The following is a 16,738-nucleotide window of genomic DNA, read 5'->3' as shown; positions in this document are numbered from 1 at the left end:
GAAGAGCCTGGTAGGCTGCAGTCCATGGGGTTGCTAGGAATCGGACACGACTGAGCGACTTCACTTTATTTTTTCACTTTCATGCATTGGAGAAGGAAATGGCAACCCACTCCAGTGTTCTTGCCTGGAGAATCCCAGGGACGGGGGAGCCTGGTGGGCTGCCGTCTATGGGGTCGCACAGAGTCCGACACAACTGAAGCAACTTAGCAGCAGCAGTAGCAGCAGCATGCATATATATAGAATCTAGAAAAATGGTACAGCTGAACCTATTTGCAGGGCAGCAGTAGAGACACAGATACAGACAACAGACTTGTGGACACAGCAGGGGAAGCAGAGGGACAAACCGAGAGAGCAGCATGGGAACATTGTGCGTGTCAGTCGCTCAGTCGCGTCCAACTCTTTGCGACCCCGTGGACTGTAGCCCACCAGGCTCCTCTGTCCATGGGATATCCCAGGCAAGAATACTGGAGTGGGTTGCCATTTCCTTCTGCAGGGGATCTTCTTGACCCAGGGATCGAACCAGAACCCAGGTCTCCCACATTGCAGGCAGATTCTTTACCACCATCTGAGCCACCAGGGAAGCCCATTACCATATGTGAAACAGATAGCCAGTGAGCTCAGCCCAGTGCTCTGTGACAACCTAAGAGGGGCAGGATGGGGTGGGGGGTGGGAGGAAGGCTCAAGCGGGAGGGGACATATGTATATCTATGGCTGATTCAAGTTGCTGTATGGCAGAAACCAACACAACATTGTAAAGCAATTACCCTCCAATTTAAAAATTACATATGTGTTATGTGAGATATTCCTTCTTATACGCACTATCTGATGGGGGTCAGAGCAGGGACAGACCCCTCCCCAGGAGAACCGAACAGGTAAATAGCCAGGTTGATGGGGTTGAGGAAGCTTTCTCTGCTTCTAAGAGGCGATATTAGATCTGAGCTTGAAAGACAGGCAGAGTTTACCAAAGGCAGCACAAGGTGGCCGGGCAAGCTGAGGCCGAATCAGAAAGACAGGAGAGGGTCTAGACTGCGGGGGGTTTGAGGAGGATCATGGGGGAGCAGTCACAAGGCAGGACGGTAACAGATGGCAAAGGGTGCCGTCCCCGGGCCGGGTCTGTAGGGAGGCTCTGAAGGCTTAGCCCTTGAGCAGAATGGCTGTGCCCCTTGAGGAGACTTCCCCAGCAGGGACGCAGGCTTGCCCCTCTGTCACCCAGGTCTGAGCTCAGGGAGGGGGCAGAGAGGCAGGGCCAGGGGCTCCCCTAAAGACACAGCTCACTCCTGTTACCTGTGCCTCGTAAGTGTCCTCCTCTGCAACATCCACATGGTGCTCTTGACCTTTGTGGAGGTGGCCTGCTGTGTGCTGCACCGTGGCTGAGCAGGAGTCTGGGGCAGCCCAGGGGGCGATGAGCTGGGCTGAGCGGGAGAACCACAGCGCGCTCACCACCAACACCCTCCCGCCCTCCCGCCTGCCGAGCGGATGGAGAAGAAGCTCCCGACTTCTTATCAGAGAAGGGGCAGTGATTTCAGTCCCAAAGGAGATGAGCGTCCCTGCTGCGGTGAAGATTCCTTTCATCCTGGCCTCGGAAACCTGATGGGGCCTCTCTGCCTCCTGCAGCCTCCACCGCAGGCTCAAAGAGAGGAGAGGAGATGGCGTTCCCCTTATACACGGGGTCCTCGGAGGCCCCTGTGATCTCACCTGGAGTTGGGAGTGTCCTTCCAATGCCTCCGTCCCTGTGACTCTGGAGGGAGGGTGGCTCTTCCGAAGACAATTGACTAAGACCTTGTTCAGGGCTCCCGCCCAACAATGGGTTTCAAAATTCTAGACCCATCAGTTTACATAAAACTGGAATTAAAACTAAAAAGATTTAGGACTTCCCTGGTGGTCCAGTAGTTGGGAATCCGCCTGCCAATGCAGGAGGACACGGGTTCAATCCCTGGCCCGAGATGATCCCACATGCCTCAGGGAAGTTAGGCCGGTGCACCACAACTCCTGAGCTCCAGAGCCTGAGTCCCACAGCAAGGCAAGCCACTGTGATGAGAAGCCCATGAGCTGCAACGGAGAGCAGCCCCCTTGCTCGCCACAACTAGAGAAAGCCCACACCCAGCAACAGAGACGTGTGCGGCCAAAAATAAATAAACAAATAAAAAATATTTTTTAAAAAGCTTTAAGGTGTGTCTAGATGGGCAAAGACCCCCCACCATGGGCCGGGCGTCCAGGGGTCCACCAAGCCCACCTTCTGTTGCATCCATACCTCCTCGAGGAAGAGTGGCCTGAACACAGAGAATGAAGATGGGCTCGGTGCAGAGCCCAGCTCCTGTGTTTGTGAGCTGTGCATTTGTGCTGTATGTTTCCTATTAAAGTCTATGGATTTCCTGCGCTCCTCTGAGACTGTTTCATTGGGACACTAGTTTCATTTTTTATGTGTGAGAGGATGACCCATATATTCCAGAGGGTGTGAAGTGACCCTAAATCAAACACAAGAGTTAGACTATATCTGGCAGTGGTGAGTTGGCAGCAAATAGAGCGGGGAGACCTGGAAGATACCTTTTTATCCCCTCACAGAGGTCATGATCGGACTCCCTACATGTAGACGCCAACTGAAAGCGATGGTTGTACTGGTGGTTCAGTTGCTCAGTTGTGGCCGACTCTTTGCAGCCCCATGGACTATAGCCTGCCACGCTCCCCTGTCCATGGGATTTCCTAGGCAAGGATACTGGAGTGGGCTGCCATTTCCTCCCCCAGGGGATCTTTGGGAGGATGATAATGGGAGAAGCATTGAGAAACATTGCTCCAGTCTGTGACTGAGGCAGTCCTAGTGCCCCCAGACTCAAGGAGGGGAAGTAAGGCCCAAGCCTTGATAGGAGGAGCGTCAAGGAACTTTGAGGTCACACTTTAAAGCTGCCACACACAAGTCTTGATCCAGCATCTTCACATCACATATAAGAACAAGGAGATGTGAAGGGTGAAGGCCCTGGGTGCCCAGTCATAGAGCCAGATAGCAGAGTCGAATCTGCCCAGGACCAGCATGCGTCTGGCTCACCCACTGTCCCCACAGATCCATCTGTGCTCTTGAGAAGGTCAGTTCCTAAGCCTGCTGAGGGCACCATATGGCCCCAGGCATAAATACCAGGCAGATACACAGTGTTCTGAAATTCTCTGCTTTTCTCAGAAATCAGACTATATCCATAACTTGCATGGATTTACGGACATGTTTCGTTTTGATCATGGTGTTTTATTAATGGAATCTCTTGCCCATACGTAAACATGAGAGATTTCACCTCCAGCTTCTCTCTCTTTATTTGCCATGCCATGCAGCCTGTGGGATCTTAATTCCCTGACCAGGGATTGAACCCACACCCCCTGCTTTGGAAGCATGGAGTCTCAACCACAGGACCCCAGCGAAGTCCCCCAGCTTCTCTTTTAAAAGTAGCAATGGCTGAAAGCAGTGGACCCATGATGCCACATCCTCTACATGGCATCAGAGTGTTTTAAACCTTCCCTGGGCTCCCCCGGGCCTCCAGGACACCACTAAAACTTAAAGATTGGAAAGGAAACATAAAAGTGTTCCTTTTCTCAGATGACATAATTGTCTATGTAGAAAATCCCGTGGAATCTACCAAAAAAACAAACAAACTGCTCAACCAATAAATGAGTTCAACCAGATCGCAGGATACAAGATCAATACACACACAAAAGAATCATATTTCTAGATATTAGCAACAAGTTGGTAGAAAATAAAACACTATTCATAACTTCTTCCCCCCAAAGAAGAAATACCTGGGTAAAGATCTAATGGAACCTGCATAGCATCTGTGTGCTAAAAGTTGCAAAATGCTGATGACAGAGGTCAAAGAATATTTAAATTAATTGAGAGCTACACCTGATTTGTGGATGGAAGACTCAACGTGGTAAAAATGTCAATTTCCCCAATATTGATCTATGTAATTGCTTGTTTATTGTCTTGCATGTGTGCATGCTCAGTCAATTCATTGATGTCCGACTCTTTGCATCCCTGTGGATTGTAGCCTACCAGGCTCCCCTGTCCATGGGATTCTCCAGGCAAAAATACTGAAGTGGGTTGCCAGGCCCTTCCTCAGGGGATCTTCTCTGACCTGGGGATCTAACCTGCCTCTCTTACTGTCTCCTGCATTGGCAAGGAGGTTCTTTACCACTAGCACTTCCTGGGAAGCTCCCAGTCCCTCCTAACTGCAGGTGCTTCAAAGACCCTGTCCTTGGTCCTGAACTCTTCCCTTAACGATTCTCCCTCTCCCTGGGCTCCAGTTTACCACCCCACACATCTTCCCTGCAGCATGAATACCCTGCTAACCCACGTCTCTAGCTTCCGACTGTTCCTCTATGCCTGGTAATCCCAGTCTCATGGAGAAAACCAAGCTCTGTATCCCTCTAGCCTGCTCCCGACTTCCCTATTTCTCTCAATGATGCCCTACCCTTCTGGTCTTTCAGGCTTGACATCTCTGTACTTCCAGACTCTTCCTATCAGACTGTCTTACTCATCAGCTGGGTAAACCTTCCTAAAACATATCCATGACTCCATGTTGATCTGCTCAAATTCATCCAAGCGTCTCAGTCAAAGCCTGAGTAGAAGTTGGAGTCCAAACCCCTTCAGCACACCCCCACCTTAGTTTTCCTGGGCCTTCCCAGGTTTTGCAGTTAAAACTGCACTGCCACAACTTCATCCCACTGGAATCTTAAACACACCTCCACCATGCGAAACTGTGTGTGAACCTCACACTCTGCTGATTGGTCTTCTCTGACTGACTATTACAATGAGTATTTTCTGCCTCCCTGTTTTCACTTCTGCTCTTGCTGCTCTGGATATGTTCCTTCTCCCGGCTCCCCAACCCCACCTTACCACCCCACTCAACTGAAAGTATATACCTCCTTGAAGGTCAGTCTCAAATATCACCTCCTCCCACTGATCCAGCCGGTGTGACATAATATTTTCCCCTCTGACATCATGGAGCATTTTGCCTATGACTACCCCGTGGAGCTTGCTAGCCCTGCCTGTGCTCTACTGACGTGTGAGTTTATCTTCCTTATGAGGTGCATTGCAAGCTCTTCTCTTGCCCATTATTATGCTTCCTATACCACCCTGTGTATATTTTACGGTCATGATTAGTATGTGCCTCTTTAGAACGAGGTTTTCCTTCAGCCGAGTCTGGGGCCAGCCCCAGCTCTCCCTGAGATGCCACGAATGTACACACCCTTATGGGAGCCACATCAGAGCTCAGGTTCAGAGAACAGCAGCCCTGCCTGAGAACTCAGTGCTCGGAGGAGCTCTCAGAGGAAAAGGGTCACTATGGATGCAGAAAGGTGAGTGGAAATGTTGACAGACTGTGCAACTCTTGCCTGCATACTTCAGGGAGGGAATATGGATATGCATCCAAGAACCAACTGAGCACTCCCCTGGGCTAAGGGTGCCTGTGGTTATGGTGGCATCATACGATCCCAACGTGGTGAAGCATCTCCTTTCCTCTGGGTCCTGTACCCTGTATTTGAAGCTATGTCTGCCTCTTCTGCAAAAATGGTTGATTGCTGATGGATGGTCTCAACCAGACTTCCCCTAAACTGGATAAACCTGGACTCTCCATTGACTCTATGCACGGGAGACCCTCCAAGTTAGGGAATTCCCAGAGTGATATTAGAGGTACCCACTGCCTCCTTCTACCATTACTGCTCCAAAAAGAATTTTAACTCGAAGCTGCTCAGTTGTGGCTGAGCTAGACAGAGATGCACTCAGCCAAGTCACACACCGGTCACAAGGACACAAGAAGGTTTGAAGCCCAAGAGGCGTTGGAAAAGAGGAAATAACCCTGAGCTCACAGGACAGCTGCATGAGCAAACTCTGTCAGGACTAAACTCCCTTGGAATTGTCCCAGAGAAGCAGATGGAGCCCTGTGAGCCCAAGACTGAAGCTGGGAGGGGTGTGTCCCCAGGGAGCCTCCTGTCTGCAGGGAGGAGGTGGGCATTTCCCTGGCTATGCGGAACCCAGAAGCTTTTGTGCCAAGGAGAAGAGTAAAATGTCAGGCCCCTGAGCACGCAACTTCCAGAGAATTCTGGCCCTTGGGAGGTGGGTGTGAAGTCCAGGAATCAGGAGATCTGGGGAGGAGAAAAGAGAACCCCCAAGCAAGGGCAGGGGTGGCTGAGCCCTTCCTCACCTGAGGACTCAGAACAAGTGTCTTCTAAGATCCAGGACCCTCCCTGGACCAGCGCCCCCAGAAGACCTAAGTCCTTCCAGAATCTAGCAACTGCTGTCCCCCTGCCCTGGAGCCCAGAATCTGAAGGTCTCTCTTGTCCAGTCTGAAGAGCTGTATTCCTGGGCAGGGCATTCCTGGGGACAGCACACTGCACGGTCGACCTCCCTGGTCAAGCTGTCTCTTTCTTCCTCCAGGGCGCCTCTGAGGTCTGTTCACCCAGAGGACAGCTCCAACCATGCCCAGGAACAGGGGCAGCTTCAGGAAGACCAGGAGCAGGAAGTGGACATTGCTGAGCTCGGACCTGTGGGAGACACAGTGACTGGAAATGAGCTGCCTCCCCTGGAGGAGGTCCCAGGACCCTTCCCGTCCCACCTCTCTCTGCGCCCCAACACTAAAGCCTAGATAAAGTGAAGTCACTCAGTTGTCTCCAACTCTTTGCAACCCTGTGGACTGTAGCCCACCAGGCTTCTCCATCCATGGGATTTTCCAGGCAAGAATACTAGAGTGGGTTGCCATTTCCTTCTCCAGGGGATCTTCCTGACCCAGGGATCAAACTTGGATCTCCTGGATTGTAGGCAGATGCTTTACCATCTGAGCCACAGGGAAGTTCCTAGATAACTCAGGATCAAACCCAGAAGAGACCCAAGTCAGGGCAGCCCCTCTCTGGGACTCCTGTCATCATTCCTGCCTCAGGAACTGCCCTTGGGACTCTCCTTAAGGGGAGGGGAGGGAGCGGAGGGAGGAGAGGGACCAGGCAGTCCCCCTTCCAGAAACATGTGTCCAAACTCATCCTCTCCATCCCTTTCCTGCACACGTAGTCTTCCCTGTTATTGGCTGGCTTCTTAAAACCAGTCCTCACCCACACTTTAAAGCTCTTGCCCCCCATTCCCTTCAGGGTCTGACGGCAGCATCACAGCCCTTCTGGGTATCTTTGGAAGGAGGAGACAGACCCAAGTGTCAGCCTGGAACCAGCGCACCTCCCACAGACCCCACAGGCAGCTCCTGGAAGCAGAATCTCTGGTAGAGTAAAGAACTTTAGATGCGAGCCTGGGTTAGGGACGGCAGAATCAGGCCCCTGCATCCAGAGCCTGGTGAGAAGGGAGACGGGGAGGGTGGGGATGGGAGGAGGAGCTTCAAGTCCTCCAGAGGAGGAAACCAGCCTCCATCTGTGTCCCTGCAGCTGCCCCTCAGGGGAGAGGGTTCACAGAACAGGTGCTATCTTCCACTCTGCATGCAGCTTTGGAGAATATAAACATCAGAACCAGAGCTGGAGGGAAACCCAGCAGAGGGTGAGGTACAAAGGTCATGGAGTGCTGCCAGGCCCAGCCCCAGGCCCCGCCCCAGAGCCCCTAAGGCTGCTGACCCTCCTCCCCCACGGTCTCCAGGCCTGCGGCCCTTACCCTGGGCAGCCAGTCGATATCTCCTTGGCGCTGAGGTTCTGTCCGTCATTCACTGTCGGGGGGCTGGCCGGTACAGCCAGACAGGCGGTGCTCCCTGGGGTGGTACTTGGTGCTGGAGATCAAAGCATGGCTCAGGCATCACTCTTTCCCCAGTCCCACACTAAACACCCATGTGGCTCTGATGTCACATAGAACCATCCAGTGACCACCACTTTGTACTGAAGCGAGTCAGTGTGTTCAGGGGTCTCTGCCTCTCTGTAAGGACAAGGATGATGCCCTGTGTGGGGTACCTATGGCCCCCAGCGCATGCTAAAGCTGAAGAGTCAGCTGCCTTTCTCCCTGACCATACCCTAGGCTCCTCCCAACACTACTGAGACAGGACAAGACAAGACCCAGGACACTGTCCGTCCTCGTCCCCCATCCTTGTCCCAAGCCCACTCTTTTCCCAGCAGCAGAGCTCTTACCTGGGGAAACAGACACCTCAACCTGGACCGAGGGGTCCCAGGACAACACGTCCAGGATCCAGACAGTCTGAATTCGACACCAGTAGGACCCAGCGTCGTTCGTGCTGAGGTTCTCCATGATCACTGTGAAGGTCAGGTTGTCCGCCTGGTCTCTGATGGACACGCGGCCGTTCCTCCTTTCTTTCTCTTCTCCTTTGGTCTCCACAATCTTGCGACACACTGTGCCATACTTTCCTCGGCACCAGTATTTGTTATGCCCCTTGTACGCCTTCTCATACTGACACCGGACATGCAGAGAGCTCCCCATGGTGCCCGCCACAGAGCTGGGGCCCGTCAGCGACCAACAGCCTGGAAAACACAAGTCAGATCCCAGGACTTGTCCCGAGAGGCCCCATCAGCAGCTGTGTGCTTGAAGCCCCAGGGGAAAGTTACTAGGGAGGCGTGGGCCATCCCAGGCTCAGGGCTGGGGACCTGGAGAGACACCTGGATTTAAGACCTAAGCCAGAGGGTCTGGAGAGGGCGGTCAGCAGGGCCAGCTCAGACCCGTGCCCCACGAGCCCAGACACGCTGCCTGGCTGCACGGGCACCCTGTCCCTGGGAACAAGGGGAGTCGGGCCACGGTTGGAGGTGGGAGTAGAGAGGGCTGGCAGTCCTGCCCTGTTCTTTTTTGTTGTTTGCTTGATTTGTTTTAATTTAAACTTTTTATTTTCTACTGGGGTATAGCCGATTAACAACATCACGATAGGTGAACAGGAACAATTTGTTTCAGGTGAACAGGAAAGGGACCCAACTGTAAATACACAGGTATCCGTTCTCCCCCAGACCCCCCTCCCATCCAAGCTGAGGTATCCATTCTCCCCCAGACTCCCCTCCCATCCAGGCTGCCCCATAACGTTGAGCAGAGTTCCATGTGCTACACAGTGGGTCCTTGTTGGTTCTCCATTTTAAATACAGCAGTGTGTACATGTCCATCCCAAACTCCCCAAGTATCCTCTCCTCCCATCCGTCCCCTCCGGCAACCATAAGTTTGTTCTCGAAGCCTGTGAGTCTCTTTCTATTTTGTAAGTTCATCTGCATCATTTCTTTTTACATTCCACATATAAGAGATGTCATACGATATTTCTCCTTCTCTGACTTACCTCACTCAGGATGACACTCTTTAGATCCATCCATGCTGCTGCAAATGGCATTATTTCATTCTTTTTAATATCCCGCCCTGTCCTTAACCCTGCAACCTCTGCCAGGCATGAGGTTTGGGCGTGTAACCAAAACACTTTCCTTTGGAGTAAGATTTCTACATCCTGGGCATTCTGTAATTCAAACTATTTAAGAGTATAATTTCTTGGGCTTTCCCTGGTGGTCCACTGGTTAAGAATCTGCCTTGTCATGCAGGGGACATGGGTTTGATCCTTGGTCAGGGAACTAATATCCCAAATGCTTTAGCATTAGCATTGAAGAACCCACGCACTGCAACGAGAGAGTCCATGAGACACAACAAAAGACACCACCTGACAACCAGAGACTTCACGCGCCACAACGAAGCCCTGATGAAGAAATCATTGTTAAGAGTATAACTTCTTGTTTATTCTGCTCTCCACATGTTCTCAAGGGAGAAAAGATAAATCTCTGGCTCTCATCACAGACCCTCAGATTTAGAAGGTGGATTATAATATCTCAGCCCAATTTTCTACCTCACCCACAAATATATCAAAAATGTTCGTGAAATATGTTGACAAATGCTACCAGGTTACTGGTGTTTGAATGAGGAAGCCGGATTGGATTGGGAAGGAGCTGGTATGTCTAAGTTATAGGTAGCATCCCAATTCTTGGGTTGGCCAGTGAGCTCACAGAGGTTTGCTAAATTATATATGATTAACATAAAAGAGGGCCTTGTATGGACCAATGATGAGAAGGCATCCAGCCAAGACCAACCCGGTCTGGACACTGGAAGTTAAGGAAAAAAAAAAAGAAGATTCTACTAATTCCAAGAGAGTACTCTCCTCTGTCCTGCTAGAATGTGCCTGGATTCAAGATTAGCAGGTCTTACATGGGACCATATAAATTCGTGTGTGCATTTTTTAAGGAAAGTGTTTGCTGGTGGCTTGAAGTTCACAGGAGGTCGAGTCGGACAGCAATGAGTTCATAATGGAAACACTAGGTGGTCAGCAGAGCAATCTGCAGGATGCACCTTGAGTGGTTTTGTGAATATCACAGGCTTTGCTTTGTTCTAGATACCCCGTGGGTGTCGGAAAGAGCCCTGGGGAGGAGGCTCATCTGGATTTAATTTTCAGTAATTTCACTTACTGGATATGTCACTAACCCCTTCACGGTCTTATCTGTAAAGTGGGGATGATACTAACTGCCCTGCATGAAGTTACTCAGAGGGGAACAGTAGGAAGGTTCCTTAAAAAACTAAAAATAGAGCTACCATGTGACCCAGCCATCCCACTGCTGGACATATGTCCAGAGGAAACCATAATTCATGCTGCTGTTGCTGCTGCTAAGTCGCTTCAGTCATGTCCAACTCTGTGCGACCCCAGAGATGGCAGCCCACCAGGCTCCCCCGTCCCTGGGATTCTCCAGGCAAGAACACTGGAGTGGCTTGCCATTTCCTTCCCCAATGCATGAAAGTGAAAAGTGAAAGTGAAGTCGCTCAGTTGTGTCCAACTCTCAGCGACCCCATGGACTGCAGCCCACCAGGCTCCTCCGTCCATGGGATTTTCCAGGCAAGAGTACTGGAGTGGGTTGCCATTGCCTTCTACTGTATATAAAATAGATAGCTAATAAGAACCTACTGTATAGCACAGGGAACCCTACTCAATACTCCGTAATGGCCTATATGGAAAAGAACCTAAAAAAAGGGGGATACCCGTATGTGTGTTGCAGGCAGATTCTTTACTGCTGACCACCAGGGAAGCAGCCTGCAAAGCAAGAGACCCAGGCTCGATCCCTAGGTTGGGAAGGTTCCTTGGAGAAGGGAAAGGCTACCCACTCCAATATTCTCGCCTAGAGAATTCCATGGACAGAGAAGCCTGGTGGGCTACAGTCCATGGGGTCGCAAAGAGTCACACACGACTGAGCGACTTTGACTTATATCCGTATGGCTGATTCACTTTGTTATACACCTGAATGCTGTACACAACATTGTCAACCAACTGCAATCCAATAAATTTTTTTGAAAAGTTGCTCAGGGGGCTGAATTGTGCCATAGATTTGAAAGTGTTTGTAGGTTGTAAAGGGCTTAATAAAGATAAGTTCTGTTCTTGCTCATTTTATATCGGAATCCACTTCCTCCGCCTTCTTTCTTTTCCTCTCTGCTCTGGAATCACCCTTGCCCTCTTTCTTTATATCCCTTACAACCCTCTTGGGTACCCTCCTTAAATTTAAAGTAATCACTTTTTTCCAGACCGTGGTTGTAACCCCAGACGGGTGCACAGGGTGGAGGAGGGAGCTGGGATGAAAAAGAAGAACTGAAATTTAAATCTTTACAAGTGACTTCAAAGTTCCAATCTGAGCCCACATGAAACATCAGCTGCAAATGTTCTTAAGATGGAAAAATGAGGCTGTGGGTCTGGAGGGTTCAGCCAGTTTCACAGAAAGGGGTGGGAAGAAGTTTCCATCTTCAGTTTAACTGCACTTAGGCTGGGGCACTTAGACATTTTATTAGATTTAAGTAAGAAGATTTAAACAAGCACTGATATGCTGGTAAACAAGCTCCCTAGGGGAGAAGCCTGATTTGTGGTGTTTGCCAGTTTCCAAGGTGTGAATACTCTAGCCTGTGACTGGTTTCTTTCTCCTTTTTTATTTTTTTTTAAACTTTTTATTTTATTTTGGAGTACAGTTGATGAACAATGTTGCATTCATTTCAGGCTGTACAACAAAGTGATTTAGTTATACATGTGTAATACATTCTATACATATAGTATTTTCCTAATTACATTGTTACATATTGAACAGAACATTGAACAGAGTTCCCTGTGCTGTACAATCAGATCAGATCAGATCAGTCGCTCAGTCGTGTCCGATTCGTTGTGACCCCATGGACTGCAACATGCCAGGCCTCCCTGTCCATCACCAACTCCCAGAGTTCACTCAGACTCACGTCCATCCAGTCAGTGATGCCATCCAGCCATCTCATCCTCTGTCATCCCCTTCTCCTCTTGCCCCCAATTCCTCCCAGCATCAGAGTCTTTTCCAATGAGTCAACTCTTCGCATGAGGTGGCCAAAGTACTGGAGTTTCAGCTTTAGCGTCATTCCTTCCAAAGAAATCCCAGGGCTGATTTCCTTCAGAATGGACTGGTTGGATCTCCTTGCAGTCCAAGGGACTCTCAAGAGTCTCCTCCAACACCACAGTTCAACAGCATCAATTCTTCGGCGCTCAGCCTTCTTCACAGTCCAACTCTCACATCCATACATGACCACTGGAAAAACCATAGCCTTAACTAGACAGACCTTTGTTGGCAAAGTAATGTCTCTGCTTTTGAATATGCTATCTAGGTTGGTCATAACTTTCCTTCCAAGGAGTAAGTGCCTTTTAATTTCATGGCTGCAGTCACCATCTGCAGTGATTTTGGAGCCCAGAAAAATAAAGTCTGACACTGTTTCCCCTGTTTCCCCGTCTATTTCCCATGAAGTGATGGGACCGGATGCCATGATCTTCATTTTCTGAATGTTGAGCTTTAAGCCAACTTTTTCACTCTCTTCTTTCACTTTCATCAAGAGGCTTTTGAGTTCCTCTTCACTTTCCGCCATAAGGGTGGTGTCATCTGCATATCTGAGGTTATTGATATTTCTCCCGGCAATCTTGATTCCAGCTTGTGTTTCTTCCAGTCCAGCATTTCTCACGATGTACTCTGCATATAAGTTAAATAAACAGGGTGACAATATACAGCCTTGACGAACTCCTTTTCCTATTTGGAACCAGTCTGTTGTTCCATGTCCAGTTCTAACTTTTGCTTCCTGACCTGCATACAAATTTCTCAAGAGGCAGATCAGGTGGTCTGGTATTCCCATCTCTTTCAGAATGTTCCACAGTTTATTGTGATCCACACAGTCAAAGGCTTTGGCATAGTCAATAAAGCAGAAATAGATGTTTTTCTGGAACTCTCTTGCTTTTTCCATGATCCAGCGGATATTGGTAATTTGATCTCTGGTTCCTCTGCCTTTTCTAAAACCAGCTTGAACATCAGGAAGTTCACGGTTCACGTATTGCTGAAGCCTGGCTTGGAGAATTTTGAGCATTACTTTACTAGCGTGTGAGATGAGTGCAATTGTGCGGTAGTTTGAGCATTCTTTGGCATTGCCTTTCTTTGGGATTGGAATGAAAACTGACCTTTTCCAGTCCTATGGCCACTGCTGAGTCTTCCAAATTTACTGGCATATTGAGTGCAGCACTTTCACAGCATCATCTTTCAGGATTTGGAATAGCTCAATAGATCCTTTAAATCTCCCCCTTTTCCACCCACTTTTCCAGAAGAGTCTGTCATTACATTGGGCAGGCTCTACATTTTGTGAGGGAACCTAACAAAAAAATTACTCTAAAAGCATGAAGAAAGCCCTCTAATTTTTATCCTAAACTTACAAATATCATATATTAATGTATATATTATGGAATCTAGGGAAAATGGTATAGACGATCTTATTTGCAAAGCAGAGCCGAAGATGCAAGGAACAAACATACGGACACCAAGGGTGGAAAGTGGGGAGAACGGGGCGAGTGGGGAGATGAGACAGTCGTGTTCACATCACTATGTGTAAAGTAGATGTGAGAACCTGCTGTGTGGCCAAGGAACTCTATTCAGGGCTCCATGGTGACCTGAATGGGAAGGAAACCCACAAAAGAGGGGGTACATGTGCACATACGCATGACTCACTCGACTGCACTGCAGAAGCTGACCGTCACTGTGAATCAGCTCTGCTCCAATAAAAATTAATGTTAAAAATGTGCTCTCATGCACTTTGAATGTCTCTTTAAAGATTTTCTCTTCTGAAAGTTCAACATTTAAGGAACAATTTGATCATGTTCTTCCAGGAGGGAGTTAACGTGGAAGCTGAGGTTGCCCTTCTAGACTCTTCGTTCATCCCTCCTGACAAATCTTTTGTATCCCTTTCAACTGAGCCCTGACCAAACAGAGCGGCTGTTTCTTCCTGAGCTTTCTATGGTCTCTAGTATCTCCACGCTTTTGCATCAGCTACTCCGATTTTCCACTCAGCTGACTCATTCATCCTTCCAGACTAACTCCCAGTGATGCTTTAGGGAGACCTGTATCCTTCCAGGAGCAGAACTAGGGGCCCTGTGTGCACACTCATCACCATATGAGCAAACCTCTTCTATAGCAAGTTCCACACATGTCTGACTCTTTGCAACCCCATTGACTGTAGCCCTCTAGGCTCCTTGGTCCAGGGAATTCTCCAGGCAAGAATACCGGAGTGGGGGACTCCCCTGGTGGTCCAGTGGTTAAGAATCTGCCTGCTAAGACAGGGGACATGGATTCAGTCCTGGGCAGGGAAGATCCTACATGCTGCAGGGCAAGTACTGAGGCTGCACACCTCAAGCCTGTGCTCTGCACGAGAGAAGCCGCCAAAATGAGAAGCCATGCACCACACAGAGCAGCCCCTGCTCGCCACAACTAGAGAAAGTGGCAAAGACCCAGTGCAGCCATAAACAAATTCTTTTTTTAAAATTAAAAAGAATACTGGAGTAGGTTGCCATTCCCTTCTCTGGGGGAATCTTCCTAACCCAGGGATCGAATCTACATCTCCTGCATTATAGGCAGATTCTTTACTGTCTGAGCCACCAGGGAAGCCCGAGTTTCATGCAGCAGCATAGTAACTTGACACCTTCATTCAATCACGAGTCCCTGAGTGCAGAAATTGCTCTGAATTACCGCATCCAGAACAGTCCTGGCACATAGTTAGTGCTCAATAAGTGTGTGTAGGCACACAGTTGGTGCTCAACAAGTGTGTGTAGGATCATAAGATGAATGTTTGAATGTATCATAGGATATACAGACAGATGAATTGATGTGTCCCTCCCATTTCTGCTGATGCTCTGCCTCTGGCTTGAACCCAGGACAGACCCTCTACCCTTCCAGGGTCCTGCCCTCTGCAGTACCAAGTTCCCAAAGGCCCCAGCCCCACTCACCTGGGAGGCAGAGAAGGAGAAGGGCTGAGGGCAGCCACATGGTCCTATCTCCCTGGCAGGTGACCCCAGAGGATCCAGGTCCCGGCTGAAGTCTAGGCGCCGACAACGGCGCCTGGGTCACCGGCCTTCCACTTGTTCAACATTCCTTTGTGTTACTTGCTCATCTACTTCCTTTATAATTTCTTAGCTACTTCCTAATTTGAAGCCTTACTTAGGAAAAGGGGAAGGGTGGCAAGAGACACTTCAGAGAACAGACAAATCAACGAGAGAAATCTACCAATTTTTTTGTCCATTCAGTGACAGTATAAGGTTTGAGTCACACCTTGAGCCTTCATGATCTCTATCCCTAGATATAAAGCAACAGAGAAGCCCCCTGGTCCCTCGCCTTCCCCTTCTTCCCTCCTCTCTGGCTGCCTACTTTTGTTGTTGCTGTTGTTTTGTTTTGTTTCTGGACACACCACATCACATGTGGGATCTTAGTTCCCCGACCAGGGATCGATCCTGGGCCCCCCGCACCGGGAGTGCAGAGCCTTACCCGCTGGACCATCAGGGAAGGCCCTTCTCCCGTGTCATCCCTTCAACACTGATAACAGCGGGAGGGAGGCTATGGGTCTCACGTTATTTGATCCACCAAGAGGATCAAACAAATGTCCAGTCCCTTCAGTCTTGCTTTTCTGTTGTTTTCTTCTGCTTTCTTTTTTTTAATTCCTCAATATGATCCTGGAGTTGTTTATAAAGTAAAGGAAATTCGAGTAAGCAAAATCAAGGGCTGATGCCTTAAACTATATATAAAATATGACTAATGTGGTCACATTTCACTAAAATCCAATATGAAAGCACGCCCACTGTGGTAGATGAGTCAATACAGAGACTTCCTCCTAGACCCAAATAGGAATTCTGTATAAAACACAACCCTGAAAGTTGTAATATATAACTGAGGTCAAAATCATGCAAAGAACATCCTCAAGTGCCAGAAATGTAAAGGGAATTGAAGGCCAAGACCAGGAGTGGGACCTGATACCGAACAGCTAATGGAAACTATTAGAAATGGATAGCTCTCTTTCAGGAGGAGAGAGGCTGGCATTTAAACAGCCCCTCGGGACCTGGACGTCCAGTAGCATTCCCAGCGCAGGGGGTCTGGGTTCGACCACATGCCACAGCTAAAACACACACAGCCAAATAAATCAATAAATATCCAAATAAATGAAGAAACAGCCACTCAGGGCCAGAAGCCGATGTCTCAGGTCTATATTAGGCAGGAGCTGGAGCTCCCTGCCAAAATCTGGGATCTGTAAAGAGACCCTACAGCCTCAAATCAGAGTGAAGGGAAGCCTCGTGGAATCATGACACCATCCTGACCCCTTACAGCCACGTATTAAAGAGTCTCCCGTAGAAACGGGGACCTAGGTTGGACCACATACAAATGTGAGCTTCAAAGTCCCAGTTTCTCATGACACGACACGTATAGACGTAATATAGATAAACCTCCCGGCGATCCAGTGGTTAGAACT

At 49.2% G+C, this 16,738-nt stretch overlaps 1 protein-coding gene across 1 annotated transcript; it reads right to left on the bottom strand.

Moving 5' to 3' along the window:
• Positions 1-2,086: 2,086 nt before the first annotated feature.
• Positions 2,087-15,930, bottom strand: CD300E (CD300e molecule). The gene is made up of 4 exons (XM_002696212.7): positions 15,228-15,930; positions 8,083-8,430; positions 7,619-7,730; positions 2,087-6,519 (listed from the first exon to the last, which is right to left on the bottom strand). The coding sequence occupies exons 1-4, from the start codon at positions 15,265-15,267 to the stop codon at positions 6,246-6,248; spliced, it is 774 nt and encodes a 257-aa protein (XP_002696258.3). The 5' UTR covers positions 15,268-15,930; the 3' UTR covers positions 2,087-6,245.
• Positions 15,931-16,738: the final 808 nt, after the last annotated feature.

The sequence above is a fragment of the Bos taurus genome, chromosome 19 (genome assembly GCF_002263795.3).
Source record: "Bos taurus isolate L1 Dominette 01449 registration number 42190680 breed Hereford chromosome 19, ARS-UCD2.0, whole genome shotgun sequence".
Lineage (NCBI taxonomy): Eukaryota > Metazoa > Chordata > Mammalia > Artiodactyla > Bovidae > Bos > Bos taurus.
The sequence above is the reverse complement of the archived record's forward strand: the minus strand, read 5'-3'. Positions and strand labels throughout refer to the sequence as shown.

Coding starts and splice junctions, on each gene's coding strand:
- CD300E (XM_002696212.7), bottom strand. CDS start 15,267: ATGTGGCTGCCCTCAGCCCTTCTCCTTCTCTGCCTCCCAG. Junction 7,731..8,082: donor TGAGGTGTCTGTTTCCCCAG/GTAAGAGCTCTG, acceptor TTTGATCTCCAG/CACCAAGTACCACCCCAGGG. Junction 6,520..7,618: donor ATATCGACTGGCTGCCCAGG/GTAAGGGCCGCA, acceptor TGTCTCCCACAG/GTCCGAGCTCAGCAATGTCC.